The sequence below is a fragment of the Nematolebias whitei genome, chromosome 21 (assembly GCF_014905685.2).
Source record: "Nematolebias whitei isolate Nwh7 chromosome 21, NemWhi1, whole genome shotgun sequence".
Lineage (NCBI taxonomy): Eukaryota > Metazoa > Chordata > Actinopteri > Cyprinodontiformes > Rivulidae > Nematolebias > Nematolebias whitei.
In genome coordinates, this window is record NC_056518.1 from 13,570,945 (window position 1) to 13,585,483 (window position 14,539).

The 14,539-nt window shown below is 39.1% G+C and overlaps 1 protein-coding gene across 2 annotated transcripts in view; it reads right to left on the reverse strand.

Annotated features, from left to right (window-relative positions):
- Positions 1–509: 509 nt before the first annotated feature.
- Positions 510–14,539, reverse strand: part of ppp2r5ca (protein phosphatase 2, regulatory subunit B', gamma a) — a 25,860-nt gene continuing 11,830 nt past the window's right edge. Inside the window, exons 3-14 of one of the 2 annotated variants that reach the window (XM_037695136.1) lie at positions 12,632–12,742; positions 12,379–12,471; positions 12,135–12,265; positions 11,965–12,024; positions 11,715–11,823; positions 10,224–10,277; positions 9,972–10,142; positions 9,343–9,470; positions 6,333–6,434; positions 6,127–6,199; positions 3,263–3,379; positions 510–1,418 (exon numbers count right to left, since the gene is read on the reverse strand). In XM_037695136.1, coding sequence (XP_037551064.1) covers positions 1,284–1,418; positions 3,263–3,379; positions 6,127–6,199; positions 6,333–6,434; positions 9,343–9,470; positions 9,972–10,142; positions 10,224–10,277; positions 11,715–11,823; positions 11,965–12,024; positions 12,135–12,265; positions 12,379–12,471; positions 12,632–12,742 — 1,284 coding nt within the window. In that variant the 3' untranslated portion in view covers positions 510–1,283. The remainder of the gene's footprint in view (positions 1,419–3,262; positions 3,380–6,126; positions 6,200–6,332; positions 6,435–9,342; positions 9,471–9,971; positions 10,143–10,223; positions 10,278–11,714; positions 11,824–11,964; positions 12,025–12,134; positions 12,266–12,378; positions 12,472–12,631; positions 12,743–14,539) is intronic. The other variant, XM_037695137.1, reaches the window with a different exon arrangement.

Here is a 14,539-nt window from a genome sequence, read left to right on the forward strand (position 1 = left end):
CATGGTAAGTCTTAAATTTACATCTTTTGTTGCATTCCAGCAAATACAGCAATAAAACAGTTAACGAGCCGAGTTTCAATGTCAGTTTAATTTCACGTCTGGCTTTCTGAGCGGCCACGAAATAAAAACGCAGAATAAAATGAAATACAGTCTGTGCTACTAAGCATCAGACTAAAAGAAATTCAAAACATCCAATGAAAAAGGCAGAAAACTTTGAGTTTAAACAATGGTACCGACTGAAACAAGACCATTCAGATGCGTTCAGGTTTAAAAATAAATAAATCTGTTTAATACACTGATATTAACATTATTACTATTGGAATGATTTAAAGGCTTTTATTCCTGCAACATCAGAGGAGGTCTTATGGATGCAACAGTTCATTCCTATTTACCAGCATAAAAATATCATTTCCATGTTAAGAATATAAACACGCCACTAATCAGTGCACACTTTCCAACGTGTTTCATCAATAGGCAGCAGTTAAATGCTACATCCAATCCCAGAATGCACTGCTGCAACACGGGCAGCTACACAGCAAGTACCATTGTTTGAACTCTTCAGGTCCTGCTATGGTCTGGTCTTCAAACGTTGCCAAGGAGCCTAAAGAAACAAAGGGTGACGTATGGCACAAATTAATAAAAGATGTCCACAGGACAAGCTCCCCTTTCCTCGCCATCTTTCCTGAACAAGGCTAACAACAGGCCTCAGTTTGGTCTTAAGAGTGCTGGAAACAAATAAAGAAGTCTGAAGAGTGACCACGAACAGCAGGCGATGAGAACGTGACCCAAACGTAAAGAACACAACAGTCTTGGCACCGACAAAGTGTCTGTTAGAGCAACGAGAGCGGACGGTGACGTGAACGTCGTCTTTTATCTGAACGACCGGATCTGCTTTTGTTCCCTTTGAATGAGAAGAAAACCGAGACCTAGACTTGATCCTTGGACAGCCACTCGAGCTGCTCCTGCTTGTCCGTGTCCGATGAGCTCACACGAACAAATAAAAAAACACATTGTGCTGTCTGTACTCCAGGTTTCATGTGTATGAAGGAGGAGGGAAATGAGAAATGACTCGGCGTGTCACAGTCCGTCAATTAAAGGAAACTAAACCTGAGAGAGAGAAAACAGAACGGAGAATGTCAGGGTTGTTGTGGAGCAGCAGGAATGAAGAAGAGCTGAGGAGAAAGGCTGATTGGGGGGAGAGGGGGGGAACCCAACATGGTTCAGCAGTTTAACCCCAGGCAAAGAGTGTCCATGGCTGTTAAGGGTCCAAAGGATGGTGGTTTTTAAAGCCCATCGTGGGTGGTCAACATTTCTTCAGCTCTACAGTGGGACTCCAAGGCTTTTGTGGTGTAGATATCCTGAGGCAGCTCGGATTTGCGTCTCACCATGGGCCGCTCTTTTCTCTGCTCGTGCTGCAGCTGTGGAGAAACAAGTTTCTGAGTGGACCTTTCCAGTTAACAGACAGAACAAGACAGAGCCCAAGTTTCAAATCTACGACAGAGCTTTAGGGCCACGATGAGAAAAAAAATAAAATTTACATTACGAGAAAAAAGTCATAATATTACAAGAATAAACTTGTAATACGTTCCAGGGTCACCTTGCACCTGCTGTGGACAGCCCCCAGTGCAGTCACTGTGTTTATTATTAAGAAGTCCATGATCCCTTTTGGGTCACTGTTTGTAAAATATGCCTCCATCCACATTATGTGATGAATAAATCTGTCAATGCAGCCATTAATTACAGTCATGGGCTTCAGTTTATCATAATACAACATATCATATACTCAGGTCACTTGTAAATGAGTCCTCAAGGCTCAATGGGATTAACTTGTCTAAATAAAGGTTGAATGAATATGCTAGATTGTGTTGGGCCCCTGCTGTTGCTGACATAAACATTCATCATTTTACCGCAGTTGTGAGACATATTTATTGTGTCGGAGTTCTGATAATATTACAAATTTATTCTGGTAAGATTACAAATTTATTCTGGTAAGATTACGAATTTATTCTGGTAATTTATGAATTTATTCTGGTAATTTACGAATTTATTCTGGTAATATTACAAATTTATTCTGGTAATTTACGAATTTATTCTGGTAAATTACGCATTTATTCTAGTAAATTACAAATTTATTCTGGTAAATTACAAATTTATTCTGGTAAGATTACGAATTTATTCTGGTAAGATTACGAATTTATTCTGGTAATATTACAAATTTATTCTGGTAATATTACGAGTTTATTCTGATAATATTACAAATTTATTCTGGTAATATTATGAGTTTATTCTGGTAAATTACAAATTTATTCTGGTAATATTACAAATTTATTCTGATGATATTACAAATTTATTCTGGTAATATTACAAATTTATTCTGGTAATATTACAAATTTATTCTGGTAATATTAAAAATTTATTCTGGTAAATTACGAATTTATTCTAGTAAATTACAAATTTATTCTGGTAAAGTACAAATTTATTCTGGTAATATTACGAATTTATTCTGGTAATATTACAAATTTATTCTGATGATATTACAAATTTATTCTGGTAATATTACAAATTTATTCTGGTAATATGGGTTTATTCTGATAATATTACAATTTTTTTCTGGTAATATTATGAGTTTATTCTGGTAAATTACAAATTTATTCTGGTAATATTACGAGTTTATTCTGGTAATATTACAAATTTATTCTGGTAAATTACAAATTTATTCTGGTAAATTACAAATTTATTCTGGTAAGATTACAAATTTATTCTGGTAATATTATGAGTTTATTCTGGTAAATTACAAATTTATTCTGGTAATATTACAAATTTATTCTGGTAATATTATGACTTTATTCTGGTAATATTATGACTTTATTCTTCTATTGTTTTTACTTTATTCTCATAATACTACAACTTTATTCTCATTCGTAATGTTTTTTTTCTTTGCGTGGCCCTAAAGCTCCGTCGTACAAATCAAACATCAGTAAAACATGTTTCATGAACCAAAATGTCAAAGTTAATTTAGAAAAAACCTTTTAGTATTGTTAAAGGACATCTGTTCTATTCTTTATTATCCATCCAGAAGTTTTGCGACTACTTTTAAGCAGATAAAGGTTCTTGACGGCCAGGTTTGTTTCGTATGCTTTTGTGACTAGTAGAGCGTAAAAAACAAACAAAAATGTATCTCATGTAAATAGGTTTTAGAGGGTAAGCATGTTGATGAGGAAGCTGATCTAGAGGAAACAGACAGAGAGAAAGTCAGGTTTACCTGAGTTGCGCCCTCCTCAACTGTCTTTTTTAACCTCTGTACATCTTCTATCAAAGGGACATCCGTCTCCATTGCTACAGGACTACTGAGGTCAGAGGACTGAACATGCGTACAGAACTACGTTGAAAAGAGAGGATGGAGAAAAGACTTTCAGTTGCATGCAGAGAGGAAGTGATTTAAGATCTACAGCCTGAGTTTTACTGCAGTGATGTGCAGAAACCTGACACATTAATTACTGGTAGGACCACTTTTGTCCAAGTTATTTCTGATAAGAAGTTGAAGATGATTGTAAAATTTATTTATCTGGTTAGGAATGCAGATGTTTGTATATTTGGAGAGTATTTATGCGAGTAAAATGACAGAAGTCACCAGCTAGATGGCTCCAATTTAAATGTGAGGCCACAGAATAAACAACGATTAAAGAAAAGCGGACTGGAAATATCTTGTAAATTCAAAAGATGGAGAGTTTAAATTTTACATATGACATCAGCAGCGCACAGGTCAACCTTCAAAGCAGACGTGGGCAACTTAAGGCCCGAGGGTCAAAAGTGGCCCTTGGACAATCTCCATCAAGCCCCTAATGTCCTTAGTTCAAAAGAAAACAACTTTTTCTTTAATTGATTGATAAACCGGGCAGCACGGTGGTGGTGGTCCCTGGTTCAAACCCCGGTCCAGGGGCCTTTCTGGGTGGAGTCTGCATGTTCTCTCTGTGCATGCGTGGGTTTTCTCCGGGTGCTCCAGTTTCCTCCCACAGACCAAAAACATGCATGTTAGGCTGATTGGTAACTCTAAATTGTCCCTAGGTGTGAGTGAGAGAGTGAATGTTTGTTTGTCTCGTTTGTCTCTATGTGTCCCTGTGATGGACTTGCGACCCGTCCAGGGTGTCCCCCGCCCCTCGCACAGTGATTGCTGGACATGGGCACCGGCGATCCCCGTGACCCAAAATGGAATAAGCGGGTAAAGATAATGGATGGATGGATGATTGATAACCCCGCCCCCCAGCAATTTATGAACAAAACTTAAGGAAATTTAAATTAAACATTTACGCAAAACTTTTTAAAAACATTATTTAAGTTGTGTTTCCAAAACTATACTGAATCTTATAGACTTGGAAACACAAATATATAAAGTTTGTTTTGCATATTTCCGCTAACGCATATAACATGTTAAGCTAACGCGTATAACGTTTTAAGCTAACGCGTATAACGTGTTAAGCTAACATGTATAACGTGTTAAGCTAACATGTATAACGTGTTAAGCTAACATGTATAACGTTTTAAGTAGGGATGCACAGATACGTCGGCCCCGATTTCCTTAATTTTGGGAAATCAGAAATCGCATACTTGCACGACAAACCAATTTTTTTTTAGTTTTAACAACAATTGTCTGAACTTCATTTATACTTCAGAGCACTACCTCATGGCCATTTAAAACAAGTTTGTATTGTTTCTAGGATATTGTTCAGGGGTATGTTTTTCAACTAAATAATATTGGAAAACTGAAGGTGCATTGCGACTTTATAACACCTGACAGTGTCGCTTATAAAACAAAATCAGAATCGGCAGCTCAGACTTTTTAGAAATCGGTGATCGGCCAGAAAACTGCAATCGGTGCACCCCTGGTTTTAAGCTAATGTGCATAACATCTTAAGCTAACATGTATATATCGTCACAAGAGCCAATTTAAACACCGTCTTATATTCGTAGAGGATATTGGAAAGACGTTTTATAAAGCATGCTAACTATGCTACAGTAAGACTGAAGAAACTATTCTAGATTATCTGTCATAAAGAAAAATGTCCAATTCTCCATGCGGCCCTTTGATCGCTTTAAAGGACTTGATATGGCCCATTTGAAAAAAAAGTTGCCCACCTCTGCTTTAAAGGGTTTAGTTTACCCGTTATCTGCAGCTCATAAAGACAAGAGGCATTATTGCTCTTTACACTGAATTACCCAGAAGACCCATCTGAAAATCGTTTTCAGGTAAAGACAATAATCAACATGTCGTCAGCTGTCAACTCAATACTAGCTGCTTTTATTCACCGACACTTAGGACACACAGTTCAACTAAAAAGCTTTACAGCTCTCTAAAGGCACGAACGCACCGATCAAGTCCAGACAAGACGGAAGGATTATGATAAACGGACCAATATAATGATTTATTCAGTAAAACAAGATGCAATGTGAGTAAAGTTAACTAAAACAAACAAACCTGTGTGAGATCAACTTGTTTTAACGCCTCAGTTGATCAACGAGATAAAACTAAAATACAAAATGTTTAGATTTGGTTGAAAACTGGAATACATTTTTCATTAAACTGAACACATCTTCCCTAAAACAAGCTGAGCTCTGAATGTTCGAACTAAGAAAGGATGATGAAAAGAAGGAAACTGTTGTTAAATCATTTTAATTCTAACCGTGCCTCTATCCCTTCTTCGTCGTCACGTTTTCCTCCATGTTGTTAATTTCCGTCCTTCCTACTTCGCTAAACATTTCTAGAATTCTTTGATATTGTTTGTGAACCCCGTCTGTGGACATTAATGCGAGCTGCAGTGATGCTGTGCAGCATTTCTCTTCACGGTGCAAATGTCCCCGTCAGTCGTGACACTTCATTATTACACCTCGTCTTTCGCCTTTCTCACAGACGGCTGTGAAATTCTTGGACATTTTTTAAACATCTTTACTTTTAGCTAACAAACAAAAAAAAAAAGGCATCTCAGTCAAATCCTCAACGCTCAACCATAAACACTTTCTTTTCTTCAAGAATAAAAAAAACATGCCACCACTGCCCGACTGAAACCGTCTGTTCTGGCCTATATTTAATAAAATACCAACACTGGTGGAAAGTTAAAAAAAGCTGCTCACCTGCGGATTTGATTTGGCGAGATTCTCGATCTTGACCCAAGCCTCTTCACGTTCTTTAGACTTCATCTTCTCTCTGTTTAACAAGACGCCACAGATCCTGTCACTTCACTGGTTTTAGTGACTCGATGCAAAATTCCAGCAACAGACTTAATAATGCGCCACATGTATACGAATAATTAAATGGGGGAACAGTGTTCGGAGCGTACTTGTTTTTCTCTGCTCTGAACTGCTGTGTGCAATCGTCAAAGAGCTTCTGATTCATCTCCATGAAAAGCTTCAGAGCGTTGTAGATGAGACCGTGGATGGTCCTGTGAACACACACAGCCAGATGTTAGCAAAGCAACACAATAGAATTTAAAATATAGACCTCAAACAGACAAAAAAATAAAACTTGTATTTGTTGGTTGTAAGCCTGTCACGATAAACAATAAATGAATTAATCGCATGATAAATGACAATTATCGACCTCATTTTCATGTATTGGCGTTATTGTTTCTTCATGTCTCTCTCTTTCTACTGAAGACACTGGATGATAAAAAAGCTCAACTCCGGTGCTCTTCACTGACCCCTCCCTTTCTCTTTAAAATCCATTTTAACAGTCCAAAATTGCGTTTTTGGATCGTTAAAAGCAGCTAAGCTGAGAAGCTTAGCTGCGAGCTAAGCTAACAGGCCGACCTCCAGGGGGAAAAAACCTCCGTCTTGTCGAAGCTCCAAAATTCAAAGTTGAAACCCGTGCCTTCGTGTAAAAACTTTTTCTCTGCAAAAAGAAGCCGAGAACTTGTTTACTGATTTTTTTTTTAGTAAAAGCTTTGTGTGTGTGTGTGTGTGGGGGGTCCGTGGGTCCTCTCAGAAAATTTTGAATAACAGATGCCATTTCCTGCATTTTGGTGTATTTTAACACGTTTCTCTCGTTGTATTTTTTAATAAATAATCAAAATAAAAATACGCGATGACTTTAGACTTTTAGGGGCGGAGCTGCCGGATCCAAACAAAGAGTTGCCGGAACAGAACAGGTCAAAACGAGAAAGTTCCCGGATCTTGTTCCGGCAGGATCCAGCTCAAATTAACCACTGGAGACAGCCCACGTCACGTCAAGGGGTCTCCCTCCCATTTTTCTTAAAGAGACATGCTGCTTGCTCCCTCACTATCCATCATTCGATTCAAACAGTCTTATACTGCCATCTGGTGTTGAACAAAGGTACTACATGCAAAACAAATTAAACATTTCTTCTTAAATTTGACAATAATTACAAATTATTGTCAAAATTTCAAACAATATTATCGTTTATCGCAATAATTTCTGAGACAATTAATCACCCAGCAAAATTTGTTATCGTGACAGGCCTAGTTGGTTGCAACATTTTTAAATCATCGGTCTCATTGGAAGTTACGTTAGTAGACTTGCGCAAATAGAAAAAGTGTTGAAAGACAGAGACAAGCAGCAAACGAACAGCTGCAATTGTTTTAAAAACAATAACATGCAGTGGGCGTAAAAAGATTACACCCCCTCCCCACTAAAATGACAGGTTTTGGTGAAAATAAATAAAAAAATAAATAAATGAAAGCTATAATTTTTAAACTTCTTCCACTCTTGTACAACTCAACAAAATACAATCTGTTGCACACCCTTAAACTAATATTTGTTGAAGCACTGTTTAAATTATTTAGACGTCGGTCTTGTTGGAAACATGCCTATCACTAAAGGGGACTGAACCCTCCTCCTGGTTGGGAGTGCCTCAAGTGGAGGAGTTTATCTCAGGGAGATGCTTCTGCAGTATTGCGTCATTTGTGCCAGTCTATTGTGGTGAAGAGGGAGCTGAACAGTAAGGCAAAACTCTACATTTACTGGCCTATGTTCATGACCACAAATTCTTAAGTGACCAAAAGAACGAGATCGTGGATACAAGCGGTCAAAATGAGTTCTCTCTGCAGGGTGGCTGGACTCTCCCTTAAGCCTGGTTTGCAGTCCACGAGAAGTGATTCAGCCATCATTACAATCGCTGCAGCAAAAATGATATCGTCAAATAGAACTTGTAAAAATAGTTTAAAAAAAATATATTAAAAAAACTCCAGAGAAGATTGAAAAGTTCTTGTGCAGACAGCATGGAGACCCCGGCGGCTCCGTGGCTGTGATGACTGAGAGTGCTGCTCAGTCGGGCAGCGAAGGACACGTTCCCGTACCGTTTGTCAGAAACGGTCTCTTTGTGACAAATGTACAAAATAGTGCTTCTCCTTGGTTAACAATAGAAATACCACATCATACTCCCCCAACATCAACTACAAATAAACATCTCGGTCTGTGTAGTTGTTTGTAACATGTTACAGTCAAAGGGCTTATCAGGACTTCTCCTCTGCCGTTTCTCTTACAGTGGAAAAGTCACAACAGTGTCAGAACCAGAACTTTAGGTTGAGAAGTTCAGTTATACGAGAGAGACTTGCTCCTTTTTGGCAATTTATATCCAAACCAATTCATAGCTACATAGAGGGGATAAAGAATAATGACAAAGTCCATGCTCAATAATCCAGGGATACAATCCAACATTTTTCAGTCAGGTCATCAAAAAATGTTGGATTTTATTCCTGGATTATTGAGCATGGACTTTGTTGTTTTCAACCAGTTTGACACGACTGTCAACAAGGAAGAGGGCCGGCAATGGAGGAGGGGGCGTACCAAAGAGACCATCTTAGCACCAACAAAACTGGTTTGTTCCACTTTGGAGTAAGCTGTTGGGGGAAGAATCCATTTTGTTGCGTTTCCTTGACTGATGAAGCCTTCTGGATCGAAGGCGAAACGTTTCAGCACAAAAAAAGAAACTGTCCAGATGACCTGACGGAAAAATGTTGGATAAAGAATAATGCTTCCTCTCCACATGGAAGAGGAGCCAGTAAAGGTGGTTCAGGCATCTTAAGATGCCCACTAGGAAAGTGCTCCTGGCATGTCCAATCTTTAAAACAATTCATCACGGTTTCAAATGTTACATCACATAAATATGTCATTTTAAATGTGTGTAGTTCTTTTAACCGCTGTAAGACATGAACAGCTTTATATGAGCAAACATCTGCGAACAGATGACTTGAGTCAGCCGAGGACATTCTGTGACCCCTGTAAAGTATATGAAGTGTTAAGTCACACCCTCCGTTGTTTGCAGTGAAAGGTGCTCAGAGAACTTTTGCAAAACATCATCACAGCTGAAGATCTAAAGCCGAGCAGCTTACTTGTTCCAGTGCGTCTTTGAGTTGCGGTACAGAGCGGGGAACATGATGGGCAGGATTTTTGCTGCGTTGTCACTGATCAGACTCATGATGTACTCGTTGTTCCAATAGTACAAGGCTCTCTCTGCCACCTAATAAAAAAACAACATACATCTGAGACATATAGGTCATATGATGATCATGTGACAAGCTGCACAATGACCTCCATACAAATTCTGTCACTATAAACGCTCAACACGTTCAGTGTTCATCCACTGTACTAAAACAAAGCACACCATTAAGATGTTGAATAAGCAATATCCTGATAGCATTATAAATATGTATACTATGTTTAATTCATGTACAATGGGAAATTATGAAACTTATTTTATTCACATGCTTTCAAGAGGTGGTATCTCACTAGACTGCGACGTTTAGCTGGAGACTCGAAATCGCACAAGAAAAAGCAAACTTCCTGTTTAGTCAAGACAATTAAGCAGCGATCCATGCAGTTGTTTTTGTGGCCATTTTAGAAAGTTTGGAGACATTCTGGCACCCTCATGAATGCCACTCTTCAATTTGTTGCCAACAGTCGCAGTGAGATACTAGCCCAATAAACAGATTGTGTTTGCATGTCAAAGCGGATCCAGTACCTGGAAGTGTGGACTGGACACACACTTTGCCAGCTGTCTGAAAAGAGGCTCCTGGACTTTCACAAACTCCGAGGGCTCGATGACGTCCAAGATTTCTTCCAGCTCGTTGAGGAACATCACCTCCTTGGGACTGTGAGTCTTTGGCCAGTACTTTAGCAGAGCCATCACCACCTGTCGGGAGGAAAAACATTATTGTTGATAACCAATCAAGGAGCATTACGCAACAAACTTTGGGAGGAGAAGGCAACAAACCGGCTCAGTTAGAGTGCTGTCTTTTTCCAAAAACTGCACCACGCAGTAGGCCAGCTGCAAAACACAAAAAAGTACTTGTTTAAGACCGTCAGTACTATGTGAGTATGCAAACTACAGGAAACACTGGAGTAAACACAAAAAGTTTAGCGATAACATTTCAGTTTGGACTCAACTAAAGAAGCAGTTTGTTGATTTGAACAGAAACATTCAAAAACAGTAGAGTCATAAATATTGCCCTAACTGATAAACTACTCACACTAGGACTACACCCCTCCATAACAGGGTTCTAGACTTAACCAACAGGCTGCAGTCTGTGAAGATCCACAACTTCTCCTCCTCCACCATAACCCTCAGCACTGGCTCCCCTCAGGGCTGTGTGCTGAGCCCCCTCCTGTTCACTCTGCTCACGTATGATTGTGCAGCTGCCCATCCAGGCTGTCGCATTGTAAAGTTTGCAGATGATACAGCGGTGGTGGGATGCATCACAAACAATGATGAGTCCAGCTACAGACAGGAAGTGGAACACCTGGAGAGCTGGTGCAAAGAGAATAACCTTCACATCAATGTGATGAAGACGAAAGAGATAGTCGTGGACCTCAGAAGGAGCAACCCCCACACCTCCATTGGAGGATCTGCTGTGGAAGTGGTCTCCAGCTACAAGTACTTGGGGGGTACATCTGAATGACAACCTCAGCTGGAGCAACACCACCACCAAAAAAAAAAAAAAAAAAAAAAAAAAAAAAAAAAAAAACAGGCGGCTGAGGCGAGCTGGTCTGGGAAGCTCAGTCCTCACCTCCTTCTACAGGTGTGCAGTGGAGAGCATCCTGTGCTCCAGCATCAACGTGTGGCATGGAGGCTGCACAGCTGCAGAAAGAAAAGCTTTGCAGAGAGTGGTGAAGGCTGCACAGAAGACTGTTGGAGTCAGCCTCCCCACCATCACAGACATGCAGGAAGAGGGCCACCTGCATCATGAAGCACCCCACTCACCCAGCACACACACTTTTTGCCCCGCTCCCCTCAGGAAGGAGGTTGAGGAGCATTAAGTGTAGAACCACTAGACTGAGGAACAGCTTCTACCCTGAAGCTGTTAGACTCATGAATCTCTAACCAGGATAATCACTGTAATGCCACTTTAGAGATTTGACACTTTGTGCTGCTGATCTCTTACTCATAAGCTGCTGTATTCATACCCATCTGCTCACAACAGACTCATGTTCAGGCTGCTGTTTAATACACCGTATTATATTGTATTATTACTGTTTACTGCATATCTTAGATTCTTGTACACTGTTTTTTTAATAGATTGTATTTTTCCTATATTTGGATGCAACTGGGACCTTGACTACACAATTTCATTCCACCTCATGTACCACATGTGATGCGAATGACAAAGAAACTTGAACCTTGAACAAAGTTCACCTCAGGTTCCAAGTAAAAACAATTAACTCAAATTGAGATTTTGTTTTCTTCACTGCGAGTTAGGAAACATACCTGTGGATGGTAGACACTGAGTGATTTGACTTTGTGCAGAGGCAATAAAACCTTTAACAGGAAAATCTTGTGCTCCTCTTTCAGCGGTAGGGCGAATCCATTGATTATACTAAACACAGAAAGCACTCAAAATCAGAACATGTGACCACTAGGTAAAATAAGGTTGTTAAAATTAGGGCGGCAAATTCATAATATTAGATTATATCAAGTACAAATACAGAGTGGTACTACCTTTAAGTGTGCAACTCACCTTCCAAGTATTTCCAGTAGTTCAGCTATACCATTATGGTGCTCAGTTTCATAAATAAACCTGAAAAAGCAAGAACAGTCTTCCTTAATGGGAACAAAGTCCGTATCAGCAGATGATTTGTGTTCGACTTGACGTAGGTAAACACGAGTAACGTGATGACCAGCACTGACCTATAGAAAATGTTATTGATCTGTTTTCGGATATACGCCCTCAGCCCCAGAAACTTCCCATAGATCCTGTGCAGAGTAGTTTTCAGGAAGTCTCTCTCTCTGGGATCTTCACTGTCAAATAGTTCTAGTAGCTGCGGCACGTGCAAAAATACAACAGATTTACCAGGAACATCAAGTCTCACAGTTCAACTTTCCAAACTTTAAGAGCTGACTGTTTATCAAACGACGGCCGCTTATATTTTACCTGCATAACAAATTTCTGGTCGATGTATTTCTTTGCTATATTAGGCTGGAAGTCAGGCGATTCTAAAAACCTAAGGAAAAATTCATAGACGAGCTGCAAAAGGGAAAAGAGATAAAACAGAGGAGTGAACGTCGGGAGGGATTTAAAAGTTAGAGCTGACACAAAGATGAGGTTTTCTATTCAAACGCTGGATGAAAGTGTAAAGAAGAGTTTAGACTACACATGGGTGTCACAGGGAGGTTCAGACACCAACCTGGAGGTGGGGCCACGCAGCTTCAAGCGTTGGCTCGTCCTCTTCAGGATCAAACTCTGCTCCCGTCGGGTTGGACGATGGAGGCAATGTCCTAAACATATTTACAGCAAACTGAAAGAAGAAACAAATAATTAAATACTGGATTTCTTCCCTTTTATCTTTTAGCAGAGATCTGTTTATTGTTCAATAGAATGTTTATGAAGCATTCGCTCTATTGCGAGACATTTTTATTCTGTACATTTTTCAGTGCACTTCTTCAATTTTCAATCTATTTCAACGAATCATAAATCAAGACGTTCAGCTCGTTCAGGACAACTCTGCTATGACTTTTGTTATTGGTGCAACTTTAGCTTTTTGAAATATTTAGCCTTTTCTGCCATTTTTTTCTCATAGAAAATGAATTGAGCTCATTTTACATCCTTCAGATCTTTAGATCTTCTTACAAATGTTACAGCTCCTTTCACATTTTGTTCTGCTTCCTTGTGCAAATTTAAACATTTTTTCGGCTACTTTCAGCTAATTTCAGCCGTTTTGTGCTCCTTTCAAGTTTTTTCTGTTAACGTCAACATTTTTGTGCTTCTTCTAACTTCAAGGATTTTTTTTATTGTCATACCAGCTCACATTTGCGTGTTTATGGTACGAGATTCGAACTCACATCCCAGATCAAGAAGCCTAACAATTAACAAATTAATAAATACAAAACAGTATAAATATATAGGGGTGCAGAAAAAAAAACAATTTTTTTTAAGAATCTAGATTCTTAGTCCTGGCGATTCTGAATCGTTTCTAAAGGTCCATAAATTGATTTTAAAATGCTTTTTTCTTTTTCTTCTGCTCTTACTCCCCGTTCGGCCGCCGTAGAATTGAGCCGTGTAGGCCACCGTACATCAAGCTAGTTAGCCAGCTCCCTTTATCTGAATGGAGCCTGCTAGCATGCAGGAGGGGGACAGCGCGATTCAACCAACCTCTTCGTCTTTAAACATCATTTCAGATCCTACAATGTTCCGGGGGAAGACGGAGCTTCACAAGAACACGGTTGTTTACAAGAAGTGTAAAATAAAATTGCGGTACAGTATTTTGGAAATACGACAAATTTCACGAAAGATGAAAGCGAAGCAGCCGACCAGTGAACTCTGCAACAAACTTCCAGGCTTCTCCCAAAGGCTGTGAAGAGTTCCCTCCATCTCCTGCTGCATCACAAAGGATTTACGATCAGACAGCTCAGTGGAAGGTGAGGGGTTCAGGTTTATTTTTAATACGATGGATTCAACGTACGTTATTCCTTCATGTAGATTTTTTTTTTTTGCGATAAAGCAGCACCACAACTTCACCATGAAACAACAAATGGGAGAAGCTCTGATGCAGCTGCAGCTCAAAGTTAACCGTTATTTCTCACATTATACTAAAACTTATAGACAAGTTGTACAACAAACTTAAAGTAATTTGTCTTTTTAACAGGTTGGAGAGGACAGATGAGACATCTCCTGGAGCCAGTTCTAAATGATACAGTTTATAGTTTATAAATTACAGTTCAGAAGAGGTTTTTGTGCAAACTTGCACAGGTTTTGAAATTTTGTTAAAGATTTACTAAATATGAATCAACATGGTTAAGACTGTGAAGGTTGTATATTTCATATTAGGTTAAGTTTTGAAAATATAACAAATGTTAGAGCAACATGGTTAAAAATAACTGAAGTCTGTATTTATGTTGAGTTAAAGGTTAATGTACTATGTATGGTAGGCTGAAGTCTGTTTACTTGTGTATTTATATATTTTGAATTATTTGTCTGTGATGTCTGTTGTCCCCCGCCTCTCACACAGTGATGGCTGATATGGGCACCAGTGACACCAGTGACTCGAAAAGGAAGAAGTGGGTAAAGATGATGGATGGATGAATTATTTGTTCAT